Here is an 18,319-nt window from a genome sequence, read left to right as displayed (position 1 = left end):
ATGGATAGGATTCCATATGCTTCGGCAGTGGGATCTATCATGTACGCCATGATATGTACACGATCAGATGTGGCATACTCACTAGGGGTAGTGAGTAGATACCAATCTGATCCAGGGAAGAATCACTGGAAGATTGTTAAAACCATCCTGAAGTATTTAAAAAATACTAAGGACCAGTGGCTTATATATGGTGAATCAGACTTGAGACTTATAAGGTTTACAGACTCTAGTTTCCAGTCTGATCGTGATGACAGCAAGAGTGTGTCAGGATTTATTTTTACCCTTAATGGTGGGGCTGTCTGCTGGAAGAGTTCCAAGCAGCACACTGTGGCTGATTCAGTATGTGAGGCAGAGTATATTGCTGCATCAGATGCTGCCAAAGAAGCGGTGTGGCTGAGAAAATTCATCACCGAGCTCGGAGTAGCACTCTCCCTTGTTGGTCCAGTTTTGCTCTACTGTGACAGCTCTGGAGCCATTGCTCAAGCGAAGGAACCGAAGGCACACCAGCGGACGAAGCATATTTTGCATCGCTACCATCTCATCCGGAAGATCGTGGATCGAGGTGACGTCGACCTTCAGAAGATCGACAGGAAGGAGAACCTGACCGATCCATTCACTAAAGCCATTGCGGTGAAGGAGTTCAACGACTACAAGTCGAAGATGGGTATTAGATACTGCACTGATTGGCTTTAGGCCAAGTGGGAGATTGTTGGGAATAGTGTCCCAAAGCCAATCGTCAGTCTGTTGACGGTTGTGCTCCTTTTGTATTAGTACATGAATTATAAATAAATAAAAGTTATTTTGATATTTTTTCATCACAAATGTTTCATCTTCTAATGAACTCCTGTGTTGTGGTGAAGTCCTTAGGACTATTTAGACTCGACAAAGGAGGATTTGTCGCTTAGTCCTTAAACCTGTTCCCGATCAAATGATACGTTGTTACCAAGGACGACAACGTTTATCGAGCATAGGTCGTTGTGTGCCATATGGGTTGGTTGTCCTCATAACCAAGGAGTGTGGAGACACTGGTATGGCATACAGGTGAGATGTAATGGTACATCTGCACTGAACGTGACCGACTCCGGAGCTATTTCTGCTGTCAAGATTTGCTCCGATGGGATATGGGTATAAATGTCCCTCCGACCTGAGACCGCCACGGTGACTTGCAAGCAACTCACTGCACTTAGACATTGGACTACCTGAATTTCTAATTCAGTGACGGAAGACTGCTGGGTGTAGTCAAGTACTTGACTTGTCGGTGCGTGTGTCAAGATGGGATTGACCACTCCAGTTTAGGAGCTGCGTACAGTCGTGTTTCAATTTAGCAAAACTTTGACCAGGGTAGTCCTAGTGAGGAGTCACAGGACTAATTGAGTTGAGCACGATTCGGATGATCTCATCAGGGTTGATAGTTTAACCCTGAGTCATCCTAAACACAGGGGTCAAAAGGGATGAATTATACGGTAACATATTCACGTAGGTTCTGAATGTTGCGATTGCGACTATTCGACCTATCCGATCGACGGGTACCATTGCTAGATGGTCACTTCGATTAGTACAGGAATTGGTTCCTGTGCCACCGGCTTAGATTCGAACCTGCGGGGTCACACACATTAGAGGTTCCTTTCTGATCTGATGGCTGATTATGAGTCTTATGTGTCTGGGACTCTATGATTGAGAATTAAGATTCTCTGATCATGAGTTCCACACATTTTGGATACCGGGGTCAAAATTTTGAATTTCAAATTTTGAATTTGAAATTTGAACTCTTTGATCAGGGTTCATATCGATGGTTTCTGATGCCTAATTACCCATCGGATTTGGACTCAATAATTATGAGAGATTTTATTAGTGATTTGATCGCTAATTAACTCAATTTGATTGAGTAATTATTTTTGGATCAAGTCCAATTGAATTGGATTCAGTTGGGTTTGACCCGATTAGGTTAAGAGTTGACCTAATCGTCGAGATGATTTGGTCCCTGATTTGATCAGGGGTTGACTTAGTCAATTTCTGATTTGATTAGATTTTATTAGCCTAATTAAGCCTAATTAAGTTGGTTTAATTTAATCTAATTGTGCTTAACCTATTTTGATTAGGTTGGTTCAATTAAGATCAAATCACCATTTGAATTTGAATCCCTGCACCACCTTAAATCTCTGCGCCCATTTGAATTCACGAGAAGAAACTTCTCATGAATTTTTTCTCACGCAAAGCCCTTCTCACGCCCACTTTTGTGCACCATATGGATGGATAAAGCTGATTAGTTAACCATTCAAATTCAAAGCGTGTTTGAATTTGAATGGATAACTTATCTCTTTTGCCTTCAAGCTTATCCATCTTGTGCGCCACATAATCCACACGAGAAAGAGTTTCTCGTGAAACCTTTTCATGCACAAAGAGTCCACGCCCTTCTCTTCTCACGCCATAAGTGGATAGGGATGAGTTGGTTTTCATTTGAATTCAAATTTGATTTGAATTCAAATGTGTAACCACTTGTCTTTATCCTCTCACGCGGATAAGACACGTTTTGAATTATTTTAAAAGAGATAGGAGGTGGGGCGTGCGTGAAAAATTTTGAGAAAGAAAGTGGGGCATGAGGAAGCCTTATGCCTGAGGTGAAGGTCCAAAACCTTCCGAGAGAAAAAGAAAGAAAAGAAAGAAAATTGGGCGCAGGGTTTTTGGTGTGTATCCTAGGGTTTCTACCTAGGATTCGAAAAATGAGATTGGTGTGCCACGAGTGTCGTGAGTCCACCAAATTTTAGAGAGAGATCCATCAACCTCTCAACCAATCGTGCAGATGATCCGGAGCATCCGAGGAGTCGGCACACATCGATCGAAGGAGTTCGATCAACATCAGCCATCAAAAGGGTGAAATCACGAACTAGCATTCGTGAGGAGCCGATCAGATGGGAGCTTCGTGTGGATGATCCGCAGAGGCTAGACACTAGTGTGGCTGTGACATGATGATCAGAGCCTCCGACGGTGATCAGATTGCGGTGATCGACTATCCACAAAAGGTGATGTGTTCTGAACACAGTACAGTAAAAAGTTTACTGTTTCAAATTTGAATTTTAAATTTAAATGCATGCTGTTGTATCATATTTAGATCCTAGTGTAGGTTAATTAGTATTAATTAATGAGATTAATTAATAATTTTACTATAAAATAGTAATTTTGAAAAAGTTTTAAAATTACCATTTTGCCCCTGCACTGAATTTTCGCTTCAACCATATGATATACACACAATAAATTAATCATCAAACAAGTTAATACATACTTATAAATAAATTAATATATAATTTTAAAATATGAAGTTCACTAATATATAATTTTTGGCCATTGATACACATTGTAAATTTTTTTGATACATACTTAGTAACGATCCAATATATATCCATAGATAAATTGATACATAATTTATTGAAATTAAATTTATCAATATATAGTATATGACTGGTTGATATATATCTAGCAAAATATTCGTTCGACATCCCAATACATATCTTTAGATAAAGCAACACACAATTTTCAGAATACAGTAATCATCAGTACACAACACATGACCAAATGATACGTACTAGATAACTTAATGATACATACTATAATTTTTTTTAATATATATCCAGCAATAATTTAATATATATCTACAGATAAATTAATATATAGTATATTGAACTTAGTATTCATCAATATATAGTATACGGTTAGATGATACATATCTAGTTAGCAAAATATTTATCCGACATCCCAATATACGTATCTCTAGATAAAATGATACATAGTTTCGATAAACTTTTAGATGCAAAGATTTTATAAAAGAAAAAGGATTTGGAAGAGGATAAGGAGACTCAATGAAAACCTTATAGATAGGAGAGCTGGTGCGTAGAGTTTGGATAAAGAGAAAGAGACTCGGAAGGAAGACTTTACAGATGAAGAAATAACTCATCGAGAAAGATAATAGATAGAGAGACTTGATGAGAAAGAAAATGATATGGACGGTCACGAAGGATCTTTCTTAAGCATATATTTTTATTTTTTTTATTATTTCAATTATGAAACTAACAGCCTCTGTTAGTAGGAGAAATTAAATCCCTATTTGATCTATATATTTTTTTTAAGATACGAAAAAAGAAAACATGATATGAAACTAGACCTGCCCCATATGATGGCCTGTAGTGCCCACCTATATGATTTTTAAAGAGAAATTCTTTGTACACTACATGCGATGTAGAAAAAATATACCGCTCCATCTAATTGGGCCACATCGCCATCGTTTTTCAATGCATATTTAATACTTGTAGTTTCACTTTTTTATTTAAAATTTTGAATGATAAAAATATCTATTTTTTTTGAAAATATTATGACATTCTATTACCATATTATGATATTCTGTGGTCAAATTATCACTTCCTGCATATAGGATGTCATAATTTTTCTTTTAGAAGTCATAAGAGGAAATGACATTTTCGTCATTGAAAATTTATGAAATTTTTTAATAACAAAAAATACTTCTCCTTCCTTATAACATCCTGTGATCAAATTATGATTTTCTATATACAGGAAGTCATAATTTGACGGCAGGATGTCATAATATGGCTACAGGATGTCATAATTTTTTTTTAAAAAAAATATTTTTATCATTCAAAATTTTATATTAAATGTACGTTGAAAAATAATATCTATTTAATTCAATCAAATAAAATAATATATTTTTGTTATATATACAAAAAAAAATTGCTTGTTTTTTAAAAATCTAATGCAAACATCGTTCATGGCGGAACTAGCTCATTATAAACCCATCTAAGTCTGTCCCCTTGTAGAATTATTGCGCCGTGGATCCCAATCCCCAACTAACAACCGTCCAACTAATCTTATTATGCCATCTAATCCGCCTCTTTCACGGTCGTTCGCTGGCCCGTGAATACTACGCCGCCAAACCGCTTCAACGTCCGCACGTGGTTTCCCCAAACTCCACTACCATCATCGTACCAAAAAAAAAAAAACCCTCACCCTCACCACCACCAACCCACCTACCTTCCAGGACCCATTCTAACAAAAATTTGATGCATGGACCAGGACCAAGTGGACAAGGCAAATCTCGGGGCATATGCACGGTGGATAACGCGCAATCGGGATTTAGGGACATACTACAGGTAATGCGGCGTGTTCTCCACCGTGCGATTTGTTGTGGTCCATTGGACCTTGTCCAATTAACCTCCCCTCCATCAACCGAAAATCACATTATGGCAACACGATCCCCGACCCATCCGTTCCCAGTTGGTTGCCGAAAACGAAAGCATTCGCTACCCATCCATTCCGTTCTCTTCCTCCCATCAAATCGTCCCCACAAACTTCTTACGTAAATAATCAGATCTATCGTTCAAATCCTCTCGCACTATTCACATTGACGGCAGATCTTGCATCTAGCATGAAGCTTTTGTGCGGTCGTTTTCTTCAGTTGCTACTAAGGCGAAAGGCGGTCCAAGGGCTCGCTTGGTTGGGAGAATGGTAGGTGGGACGTTTGCCGCGTTTTGACGGCGATCGCAGCTAACCACCCACTCTCCTCCTCTCTCTCTCTCTCCCTCCTTTAAATCTCCCTCGGCTCCGATCTACCTCTCTTCGAAGCCACCGCTCCTTGGAAGCTCGAATCTAGGGGAGCTCTCCAATCGATTTCTGAAGCGTTCCAAAAAGGGAGGAGGAGATGGCGAGGAAGAAGATCCGGGAGTACGATTCGAAGCGGCTTCTCAGGGAGCATCTCAAGCGGCTCGCCGCCATCGACCTCCAGATCTGCTCAGCCCAGGTGGGCTCTTATGATCTCTGTCTTGATCTCGTTTTCTAGGAGTTTCATGTGGTGATTGATTGAGAATTGGCTGAAAAATTTGTTTTTCAGTGGAGATCTGGGAGATCTTTTAGCTATATGTGCACTTATCGATGGAAAAACCAGCAAACTTGTGGTTATTTTTATGTTTATTTGACTGTTTTAGGGTATTTCAATAATCCATGTGTTTTTAGTGTAAAAAAAATGATTTTGTTCGATTGGATTATCAAGTGCATTGTGTTCGCCCGGTTTTCTGATTAAGGATGTGTTTTTGGCGGTTGATTAGTGCAGGTTTGTGGCATTTTATGACACTTAGATCGTAAATGTTTTGGATTTAATGATAAAGCAACAACAGTCTATTTTTTTCACTGATTCAAGGATGGCAGTCATTTCCTGGTTATTTGATTGGATGATTTGCTTGTGCTCTTCGACTCTTGTAATTAGTGGTGATTTTGTGCAATTATTTATGTTGGTTAAATAAGGTCACGGAATCTACGGACTTCGCTGAGTTAGTGAACAAAGAGCCATGGCTTTCATCCATGAAACTGGTTGTGAAGCCTGACATGCTGTTCGGGAAGCGAGGGAAGAGTGGTTTGGTGGCTCTGAAATTAGATATGGCTCAGGTGGCTCAGTTTGTGAAAGAACGCCTGGGAGTGGAGGTAATTATGGGATTAACATTGCTTGCATTTTAATTCTTTACTGACTCTGTGATTATTAATAGAACAAAATGTATTCCAAATTTTAATTTCATATAGGTTGAGATGGGTGGTTGCAAGGCCCCGATAACCACATTTATAGTTGAGCCATTTGTTCCCCATGACCAAGAGTACTATCTCTCAATTGTCTCCGAGAGGCTTGGTTGCACCATCAGCTTCTCAGAGTGTGGTGGAATTGAAATTGAAGAGAACTGGGACAAGGTTAAGACTATCTTTCTCCCTACCGAGAAGCCTATGACATCTGAGGCATGTGCTCCACTGATTGCAACACTTCCCCTGGAGGTGAGGTGTATTTCTTCTATATATCCATTTTACTTGCAATATTTATCCGATTTCTCAACATAATGATCTTTGCTAAGTGGTGGTGATGATAAGGAGGGTACCATTAGTCCCACATTGATTGTGAGTTAACGAGGACTCTGGCTTATATTGGAAGGGACCATTTTTTCCTATATGAGGTACCTTTTGGATTAGAATCTAGAGAGGCAAAACTGTGAGACTCATGTATTAGAGTGGATAATACCTCACGTGTCGGGCCATGAGCCCTTGGCTATAATATTGGTGGCTCATGCAGGTCCTGAGCCTGCGATTGTGATGTGTCTCCCATCCGTACATAGACTCTCCCTTGACTGGGGGGTCTATAGTGGTAATAAGAAAGGAGCGTACCATTAGTCCTATATTGGTTATGAGTCAAGAGGGACTCTAGCTTATATGGAAAGGAAACATCCTTCCTCACATGAGGTGCCTTTTGGATTACAATCCAGAGGGCAAAACCATGAGACCCATGGATCATAGTGGATAATACCTCATATGCCAAGCCATGGGCCCTTGGCTATAAGAATGGGTAATCTTGTTTAAGCTGTTTCCTCCTAGACAGCAGAGTTAACTTAATTGCTATGCTATTATAATTTAGAGGTATACTTTGTTATTGCTCTGCTGATATTACTTATCATGAATGTTGGGTCAGGTACGAGGAAAAATAGGGGACTTCATAAAAGGTGTTTTTGCTGTTTTCCAAGGTATGCTGGAAGAGAAATCTACTTGCATGCTTTTTTACTTGCTAAATAGTCAAGAAACCATGTACATAACTACTTTATTATATTTATAGGTGGTTGTCTATAATCTTAGTATATTATAATTTTCATAGTAAGCTTCATGTCATAAGTTTGGTGAACGGGAGGGGGAATTTTTTTTTTTCTTGTGCCATATCATTTTCTAAGTACATTAGATCTAGAGACATTTTTGTAATATTTTCCATTTTCTTGATTTCTTTTCTGTAATGGGGTTGATTTAATGAAATATATCACAGACTTGGATTTCACTTTTCTTGAGATGAACCCATTTACTTTGGTAAATGGGGAGCCTTATCCATTGGATATGCGAGGAGAGTTGGATGATACTGCTGCATTCAAAAACTTCAAGAAGTAGGTTTTGTGGTACAAGCTTCATTGTCATCTTATCAACGATGTTTCATTCAAGTGAACCTTGTATATATTTATATGCTGAGTTATGTTACGATGTGCAGGTGGGGGAACATAGAATTTCCACTTCCTTTTGGCAGAGTTTTGAGCCCTACAGAAAGCTTTATTCATGAACTTGATGAAAAGGTGGCAACATTTACTGATTTACAAATATTATAATTTGAGCAAACCTTTCTTGGATGAAAAGTAACAATGTTTACTTTAATGCTATATTAGTACTTTTGCAATGTTTACACTGAACTTGTGTTTAAATCTTGCTTCTTACAAGATAATCTTTATCACGAAGAATTACATGATGATTTATTAATATTTTGTTGAAAATGATTTTGGCCAAACCTTGCATACCCCTATTATGCTTAATTGTTTGTTGGCCAGAAAGAAAGAGAACTCCTAGCAAGATGGGGATTGGATATTTAAAATCTCTCTGCACTGTAAAACAGGAAAATAAATTCTAGATTGGATAAAATGATCTCTTGGTGGACCATCTTTATATGTCAATGTGTTTTATTAAGTAAAGTAGCCATAGTCTATCTTTATATCATGCCTTTTTATTTCTCAATGGTCATCACATGATTGCCATGTTACCTTGACTTTGGATGCATGAAAATGGCTTATAGGTGATTGCCACAAACAAATTTTGCACTGTTGACTGTTAGGTAGATAGTACTAGAGACTCAGTGTGTAATGCAAGAACAACAACATTTGTGAGGTCAGGCAGTGAACCTGCCTAGAATTGGACCTTTGATGACTTGCACTACAAACATTTTTGAGAAAGGAGAATAGGATTTTGGTAAAAAACGGTTATATTTATTTATGAGATGTGGGTGAAAAAGATCGATATAGGTTCGGGTTGGCTCCAAATCTGGTAGAGATGGAGATCAAAAAATACCAGTTGGGAGCAAATGAATCACACTTTCTGAATACAAATGAAGTATTTTGCATGCAAGTGATTAGGTGAAATTACTGAAAAAGGAGAAGTGTGAAATCTCAAAAATTATCTTTAATGTATCGAGAAGAGAATGTTGAAGATATGGGGATTCTTAGCACTCAAATTGGATCTTGGGGGTTCTAGATTAGATTCCAGAATTATGTATGCATTGAGGGCATAAGAGTTCTGGATGTGCTTTTTGATTGTTCAAGATGGCCATTTGATTAGTGTGGATTGGGAGCTTGAAAAGGTAAAGTTGAGTTGTGAAATCTTCCATCAGAATAATGTTGCATGTTCAGAAAAAATGAGGGCTTGAATTTTCACGATTATTCTTTCTTTCTTCTGCTGGAGGTTCAGATTGGCATGGAGTTATTGGTGTTTGAATTTGATCTATGATCTCAATTATTCAAATAGTGTTCTTTTCATTATTCTTTTTCTTGTTGAAGGAGAAATTTCCTAGTTGGTAATGGAAGTTCTGAAAATAAATTTGATCTTTCTAAGTTTTTGTATGGTCAAGTACTTTGATCCTATGAAAATTTTAATGCAGGGAATCAATGTTTTCCAATATCTACTTTGTTAGAAAGGATAGTGAGATTCTCTAGTTTCGGTTTGTTATGTCATGTGGATTTTATGGTGTTGATCACTTTATGTTTTGATGTTCTCTTTAGTTTGTTAAAACTTCACATTCGACCTACTGAGCTCATCAAAGATACATTTTCCCTCCAGTTGGATGTTTTCCTTTTATTATAATTTTCTTAGCTACAACATCATTGGCCATATAGAGAGGTAAGACTCAGTTTCTCCAATTAAGCTTGTCAATGGATTAGGTTAGGACTCAATCCAACTTGAAATATAATCCAGCCCAACTCATGTCGTTTACCTGACCCAGCCCAATAACCCCACCTGCTCCTCCCTTCTCCCTCATTGCAGTTTGAAACTCTCAAAACGCTCAAAACCATATCACTAACCTATCCTTCATGGAAAAGCTCAGCAGTGACAGTGAGCTCGGCGACGAGGAGATTGAGAAAGTTGAGCCCATGGACATACCCACTATAGTCACCGTGGTGATGGTCTGATCTGATCATCTCTGAGTGTGGGCCCATTCTCCCTGTCCCAAACATTGGCACAGGTGTCACCATTGCTGCAGCTGCATCCAGATTCCCAAACATGCCAGTTTTGATGCAAGCGATATTGGGGTTGTGGTAGGTGGACTTATAATGGATCTTGGTGACAGAGATAGGGGATGGTTCGGGAGGGTGCCATTATTGTCCTTGCTGCTGCCATGACTGTTCTTGGTGTTGTCGTCATAGTGTGGATCCATTGGGAGGGGTGAGGGGTTTTGTTTTTTGGGGAGGCCTGACAGAGGTGGTGAATTCAGGTTGAATACATTTGGGTCCAAATATCGGGTCTTTTCCAGAAATGGGTTGGGTCAGGTTTACAGGTAGGGTTGGATTAGAGCTGAACCATTGACTGGTCTATCCCCACCACTCCAGAATCTTTTTAGGCGTATGATTGCTTGTGGTTGCCAGTGATTCAATTATATTCTGTAAAAACCTCACGAAAAAGATACTGTAAAATCTGTGTAACTTATTATTAACTTCTTAGAGTGCTTAGCTACTGGGTGAATTCCCAATGGTGACTTTCTTCTGGGGCATCAGGATGGGATAACTGATAAACACTTCTGGAGAAAGCTAGAACTGTCCAAGCAAATTCCTGAATGGGTTTCATAAATGTTCTTTATCATTTTGAATATGCTCACTGTTAGGTGGAATGAGTGAAGCCCTTGAAATATCTGTGACTGCTAGCTAGCACAGATTGCAGTTTCATTTTTTCTACATTTTGTTCTGCAGTCTTTTCATGTTCTAAATAGGAGCTGTAATTGATATATTTTGAGAAAGTATTAATTGTTGTGTGTTTCTGCAATTGGAAATAAACTTGAGATTCACTAAGCTTTGAATAGAGCATATACATGATATGTTAACCTATTTCATTTCAGACTAGTGCCTCCTTGAAGTTCACTGTTTTAAACCCCAAAGGACGCATATGGACCATGGTAGCTGGTGGTGGTGCCAGTGTTATATATGCTGATACTGTAAGCTTCCATTTATCCATGTCACATTTCTTTTGTGTGGTTTAATAAGATTTTGAAATCATTTTGTTGGTCCAGTTTAAACCTACATGGCATCAAAATGCCTTTAAGGCCACCACTCATAGGAACTTACAAAAAAAATACACCTGGTGCAAAAGAGCTGCCTGCAAATCTGATATTTTATTTATCACTTTATTAGGTTGGTGACTTGGGTTATGCATCAGAGCTCGGAAACTATGCAGAGTACAGTGGTGCTCCTAATGCGGATGAGGTCCTGCAGTATGCCAGAGTGGTTCTTGATGTAAGAACTTGTTCAATTCCTTATCCTCAGTTTTCATGCTTTTTTTGTTCGAGGTACTTATGCTGCTTTATTCACCCAAATTGTGGATTCTTTATGCATTTGCAGTGTGCAACTGCGGATCCTGATGGCAGAAAGAGGGCCCTTCTCATTGGAGGGGGTATAGCTAACTTCACTGATGTTGCTGCTACTTTTAGTGGCATCATCCGTGCCCTAAAAGAAAAGGTACGTTGATCAAATAACAAACTGGTTTATTATCTTTTCTACTTTCAGTGTAAAGCACAACTCTGCATCTTTTCTTGCAGGAATCCAAGCTAAAGGCTGCAAGGATGCACATTTTTGTCCGAAGAGGTGGTCCAAATTATCAAACAGGTCTAGCCAAAATGCGGGCTCTGGGTGACGAGTTAGGCATTCCCCTTGAGGTAATAAATTAGTTCCATGCACTAGTTTCTTACTCTTTTAGTAGACGTGAGATTTCAATGGTCAGAGTTATTCATAATTCTTGCCTTGTGGAGTACAACTTAGAACAAGTGTTATATCCCACTTCACCTTCCAAATGTTGTTGGACGTCAGAGATCTTTCTAGTTTTTGGTTTCTGATGAATACTAACCTGAAAAGGGATGCATGATGATTTGTTGCAGGTGTATGGACCAGAAGCAACAATGACCGGAATTTGCAAGCAAGCTATTGATTGCATCATGTCTGCTGCATAATTTGGATTTCATGTACTCTACTTTTGTTTTTCTCCATCTATTTTGTTGAGCAAGAATCAGAATTTAGTGATTTATCCATAGTGAAGGACAAAATGAGAACATTTAGAGAACATGAATGAGTCCAATACTGCAATAACCTAATTTGGTTGCCTTGGCAAACGTCTGAAGTGTGAATTGTGCTGAGACAATGTAATTTTGTTGGAGTAGAGAATTTCTATTCCATCTTGGATTTCCAGTGATACCGGGCTGGACGTGTGGAAACTATGCATGACATTTCGATGCTACTAGGTTATGCTCCCGGTAGACATATTGAATGAACTTAATCTTTTGGATGCGAGGATCATACATGGCAGTAGCCAATGATATTGTTAGCTTTTAATGCACAGTGTCGCATGCGATGTTATCATTTTTTTTGTTCTACCATTTTTTGAGCTGAAACTGTCGAGAAATCTAGTCTATTTCATATTACTAGCATCACCTCCTGCTTTATGCTTGGGTCGGCTTGGTATGTTCAGGTTTATGCTTGGTCGGCTTGTTAAATATCTCATATAGGGCTGGATTGGGTCGGGCCAGGTCGGGTTCTATTTTTGTTCGTGTCTGAAATAATTTTTTGGGCTTCAGACTGAATTTAGGCTTGATTTTTTTTAAAAAAATATAGGTTTGAGTTCGATCTGAGATCGGTCGAACTCAATCGGGTTGGCCCGCATCCAAATCCGAATGAGGCTTGAGCCCAATCGGGTCTGGATTAGCTTGTTGCGGAGGAAGGGAATAAGCAGGGGAGGGGGTGGTCGGAGGCGAGGGAGAGGATGGAGGAGCGGAGGAGGGGGAGGTTGGCGGGGGAATGGAGGAGGGGGAGGTCGTGCCGTCGAGCGTTCCCTCTGTCGAGAGCTCCCACGATGGCATCACGGCCGATGGCTTTAGGTCACCGTCCAACACATTGACGGAGCCCGTCTGGCACATCGTTCAATGGGAGCTGTTGTGGATCGTGAGCAATCTATCACGGCTCATGGTCATCTTTTCGAACCCCTTTCGAGAGGATTCGGGCAAGGCGATCCGAGCAAGGGGCCTTCGACTTTCTTTTATCATAGTTGTCGTTTATCGCAGCCAAGTCCGCTGCCGCCTCCACCTTTAGCATCGGCACATCGTTTTTTCTCGACAGTGGCTTCCTCCGATTGAGAGGGAGACCGACGTCGACGATGGTCGATGAGGGAGGTCGAAAGAGTGGCGTCACTGCATTAGTGATAATCGATGGGAAAAAAATGAAAAATCAAAGACATGGATGGCCGATGGGGGAAGAAACAAGGCCGGCATCACCGTCGACTATGGGAGAAGACGGAGGAGTGAGGATGGCAATAGTCGACGGACAGGGGCTAGGGTTCTTCGAGACCTCGATGGGGATTGAAAAAATTCGGGACTTGGAAGTCGAAAGAAAGATCAGAGGATGGAATATCGGATGGAAGCATTGAAATGGAGAATTGGGCTCGGGCCAGAAATTGAGCTCATGATCAGGCCCTGGTCGGGCCAAAGGTCAGCTTGAGCTTAGTCCGAAAGTAAAACGGGCTTTATTTTTTTGATCTGAGTCCGACCTGAATAGTTTCGAGCCGAGTTTGAAGCTCGATCTGAAGCTGACCTGGTCTGATGGGCTTTGGGCCGGCCTGAGCCTACTTCCAGCCCTAATCTCATAATAGTGGGACACAGATATGTTATGTGCGAAAGAATAATGCACCTGTTTTTGTACACATCTAGTGTTGGATTGCACGATGGTTAGAGATCTGCTCGGGGAGTTCGGATTGCTTTCAGAGTTGTGCAGTATGCCATTCAACCGTTTAGGTCATGAGAGGGGATCAATCATTCTTTTGCAAAAAATAAAATCCGAACTCATGGCAGTGAACTCTTTGCATATGACTTTGTCAGTCATTTTTCTGTAGTGTTAGTTTCAATTTTCATTTCATTGGCTATCTGTACCTTTAAATATATATATATATATTTTTATTTTGATGGTGTTGCCACGAAACTCCTGTCCAAGGTGAGCAGCTGTGGCCGGGACCGTCTTAGCTTGCGGTTAGCTCCAATCCGAGGATGATGATGATCTTGGTGAATCTTAAAATAAGTCCTCTCATAATGGGGATTCTTTGATATTTAAGGTAGCCGAAATTTGAAAATAATGGAAGCAAAGAAATAGGAGAGAATAGAGTTTTCTCTCTCTGTTTTTTTTTTCCCCTTTTTGTGCGCACTTATCTCCGGGTCTCCTGTGTCCCTTTTTAACATATAGAAAGGGGTAGTCGTCCATTGTCCCTAAATCCGGTAATGGCAGTGAAGAATCAATATGCATGATTGCGATAATTGTAGATTGTGGGCTACAGGCATTACCCACATGAAGTTCGCCCACAAACCGCCCATGATTTTAGGAGTGTTCTCCGGGATGATCTTTATTTCTATAACGGTTTGATGGTTAAAAACTTCATCCCAAGTCTTCGGCGTGTTCCTGACCCGTCTCGAGTTTGAGGACGTCGCTTGGGCGGCTCCAGTTGGAAATTTGCCGCCGGACTTGACCGGCACGCTACGATTGAACTCATATCCGCCGTGCCCGGAGCCGGACAAGGCCATGGGCATGGTAGCCCACACCGACTCAAGCCTGTTCACGATCCTGCACCAGAGCAGCACCACCGGGCTCCAGGTGCTGCGGGACGAGGACCCGAGTAGTCCGGCCCGGTGGGTGACGGCGCCGCTGCTGCCGGAGTCTTTGATCGTGCTTGTGGGAGATTTGCTCCACATACTATCCAATGGCCAGCTCAAGACCGCCGTCCACCGGGTGGTCGTCGACCGGATCCAGCGCCGTGCGTCGGCGGCGTATTTCAGCGGGCCTCCGGGTAACGTGAAGGTGTTGCCCGTTGAACAATTGGTGGGCCCCGGGCGGGCCCCTGCGTATCGGGGTGTTACGTGGGCGGACTACTCATCAGGATGAAGCTCTTTGACAAGGCGCTGGCGTCGCTAAAAGAGCAAGAGGAATCAAAGCAGGAATCAAAGGAGGTCTGTGATGAATAATGATCAGCTGTCTCAAGGAAACGATCTTGTCCGTTTTGAATAATGAGAAGGTAAGTTTGGACACGATGACATCGTTACTGGTAGATTTTTTTTCTTACATTTTGTTTGTTTCTATGGTTGTCACCGCTCCGGGATGCAAAGCAAATGGCGAAGCTCAAGGCAATTCAGAGAATAGATTTTTTTTATTTTTTTTGGGTGCAAAGAGAACAGATTTCTATCCATGCGATTGAGTGAAGCGAATTTATACTGTTGTGATATAGAAGAGAGGGCACTATTAGTTTCATATTAGTTATGAGTCAAGGAGGATTTTAGCTTATATAGAAAGTGATAATCTTTCCTACGTAAGACGTCCCATGAGTCAGATTGGATAATACCTCATACGCCAAATCATGAGCCTTTAGTCATAATACATGCTAATAAAATAGTCATGCTGTTTCTATGTTTAATTTCCTCTCCATACAAAATTGAATGACTGACCTACACTTCTCGCACTTGAATACAAGAAATTATACCTTACATTACTACATCTGTGGTGTATTATACCGATAGCAAGGGATTGAAATAATCTGGACCACATCATAAGTCCGATCTAGGGTGGGTTACATGAGCCAATAACTTCGGATGGCAGTCGAGCTCATCACCAATTTGGTGGAGAGATCGGCCCCAACAATCACGACCAACAACCATGATTCGTAGAATAGTTGGTGGATTTCTTATCCTAACAACGTATCTGATCAAGGACTAACAACCTACGGTATTAAGGTCCAATGGTGTATCAAATTTAGATATAACGATCTATAGCTCCATCTCTATATGAAAAGATAACCCAAGGGATCTTAACATAAACAAGCAATCATACCCACGGAGCATATAGTCCATTTTCTCTTCGTCTCTTTTCTTCTTTCTTCTCTGTTCTCAAGCCTCGGCTAACTTAAGCATTAGACTTTTACTATAGGTGTCCCTCAGGAGCAATCACTTCATCGACCGTATCTTATCACTCCAGTGGTGGGCAACCAGTATTAGTCCGAAGACTTACGGCAACAGAATGGTACTAGAAGAAGGGCTTGTTGCATATTTAAATGATTATGTGCTTGCCACAATCGCCCATGCAAAACGAACTTCAAGCTCTCTATGACAATGAAACATGGACACTCGTCCCTCATCCTCTAGATGCAAATGTGGTTGGATCAAAATGGGTCTATCACATTAGGTATAAAGAGGATGGCTCCATTGATCGCTTCAAGGCTCGGTTGGTTGTGTGAGATTTTACTCAAATGTTTGGCATCAACTATGATAAAATTTTTAATACTGTAGTTAAGCTGACTACCATTCGACTCGTCATAGCTCTCTCGACTTCACTCAAGTAGAACATGCACCAATTAGATGTCAAGAATGCCTTCCTATATGATCACCTTAAAGAAATGATCTATATGAAGCAATCACCACGATTTATCGATTCCATTTTTTTCGATCATGTATGCCTGCTCAAACGATCCTTATATGTTCTTAAGCAAGCACCATATGCTTGGTTTGATCGACTCTCACAATTTTTTCTCTATCTCAGATTTTATTGTAGTAAGGCGGACTCCTGACTTTTCATCTATCGCACTAACACAATTGCTACAATTCTCCTTATTTATGTTGGTGATATTCTTGTTGCCGGTAATAATGATTTATTTATTTCAGATTTGATTGCTCATCTTGGCAGTGAATTTACAATTAAGAATCTTGGCTCACTTCGATATTTTCTTGGAGTAAAAATTAGACCTTTTTCTGATGGAGTCTACCTATCACAAACAAAGTACATTTAAGACCTTCTCACTTGCACACAGATGCTTGAAAGTTCCTCCATATCTACACCTATGGTTCTAAAAGAAAAATCATCTACCTCAAACATACAATTCGTGGATGCAATTGTCTATCACAGCATTGTTGGTGCTTTGCAATATTTGACATTCATTGGGTCCGATATTATACATGTTGTTAATCATGTATGCCAATTTTTCAATGCTCCCATTTTACTCTATTTGAAGGTAGTCAAGTGCATACTTTAGTATTTGAAGGGTACTCAAAATTTTGGGTTGCGCTATCTTACTCAAAGCCCTCTATCTCTATATGGGTTTAGTAATGCAGATTGGACAGGTTGTCCAACCATAAGGAGAAGCCCTACTGTTTTTTGTATCTTTTTGGATACAAATTGTATCTCTTGGTGTTCCAAGAACTAACCTGCCGTTGCTCGTTCTAGTTTCGAAGTCGAATATAGGTCTATGTCTTTCACCACTGTAGAGATCACTTGGCTAACCTTTCTGCTTAAAGATATTAGTATCCCTCTTCATCAACCTCCCTCAACTATTTTGTGACAATATTAGTGCTCTTCACATGTCCATCAATCTCATGTTCTATACTCACTCTAAATACATTGAGCTCGACTATCATTTTGTTCGAAAGAAAGTTGCTATGGGTATCCTTGTCACACGACATATCTATTCATTATCTCAATCGGCGGATATTTTTACAAAGCCTCTACCAAAGCAAGCATTCAACTTACTTCGAGCCAAGCTGGGAGTCTATATTCATTCTCCTTCTAGCTTGAGGGGGCGTGTTAAGGAAAACTATCTCTCGGGTTCTGAAGATATTAAGAAAAATAATTTCTTAGATTCCGAAGATACTAAGAAAAATAAACTCTCAGATTCTAAAGATATTAAGAAAAATAATCACTCAGATTTGAAGATCTTAAGGAAATAAATTTCACATATCTTGGCTATATTGAAGTCAAAAATCAAAGATCAATGATATAGATATATGCTCTAAAGATATTAAGAAAAATAATCATTCAGATTTTGAAGATATTAAGGAAATAAATTTCTCATATTCTGGGGATATTAAAGACAAAAATCAAGGGTCAATGATATGAATATATGCTCTAAAGATATTAAAGAAAATAATCACTCAGATTTTGAAGATGTTAAGGACAAAAATTTCTCATATTTTGATTATATTGAAAACAAAATTAAATCAAAAGTCAATGATACGAATATATTCTCTAAAGATATTAAGAAAAATAATCACTCAGATTTTGAAGATGTTAATTAAAGAAACAAATATCTTACTATATTGAAGACAAAATCCAAGAATCAATGATATAAATATATGCCGTAAATAATTACTAATTTTACTTTTATTCTCATATAATTTTATTTAAAATTTTTGATGCAATCGATTGGCATT

The 18,319-nt window shown here is 39.6% G+C and overlaps 2 protein-coding genes across 2 annotated transcripts; both read left to right on the top strand.

Annotated features, from left to right (window-relative positions):
• Positions 1–5,510: 5,510 nt before the first annotated feature.
• Positions 5,511–12,285, top strand: LOC105059758 (ATP-citrate synthase alpha chain protein 3). The gene is made up of 11 exons (XM_010943185.4): positions 5,511–5,803; positions 6,304–6,480; positions 6,577–6,819; positions 7,505–7,556; positions 7,847–7,961; positions 8,063–8,144; positions 10,943–11,038; positions 11,235–11,336; positions 11,442–11,558; positions 11,639–11,755; positions 11,975–12,285. The coding sequence occupies exons 1-11, from the start codon at positions 5,705–5,707 to the stop codon at positions 12,044–12,046; spliced, it is 1,272 nt and encodes a 423-aa protein (XP_010941487.1). The 5' UTR covers positions 5,511–5,704; the 3' UTR covers positions 12,047–12,285.
• Positions 12,286–13,325: 1,040 nt separating this feature from the next.
• LOC105059960 (gibberellin 3-beta-dioxygenase 2) lies at positions 13,326–15,011 on the top strand. Its single transcript, XM_073245157.1, has 2 exons — positions 13,326–13,395; positions 14,518–15,011. Exons 1-2 carry the CDS (start codon positions 13,326–13,328, stop codon positions 15,009–15,011), a joined length of 564 nt encoding a protein of 187 aa, XP_073101258.1.
• The last annotated feature ends 3,308 nt before the right edge of the window (positions 15,012–18,319 follow it).

This window comes from Elaeis guineensis, chromosome 10 (assembly GCF_000442705.2).
Source record: "Elaeis guineensis isolate ETL-2024a chromosome 10, EG11, whole genome shotgun sequence".
Lineage (NCBI taxonomy): Eukaryota > Viridiplantae > Streptophyta > Magnoliopsida > Arecales > Arecaceae > Elaeis > Elaeis guineensis.
The sequence above is the reverse complement of the archived record's forward strand: the minus strand, read 5'-3'. Positions and strand labels throughout refer to the sequence as shown.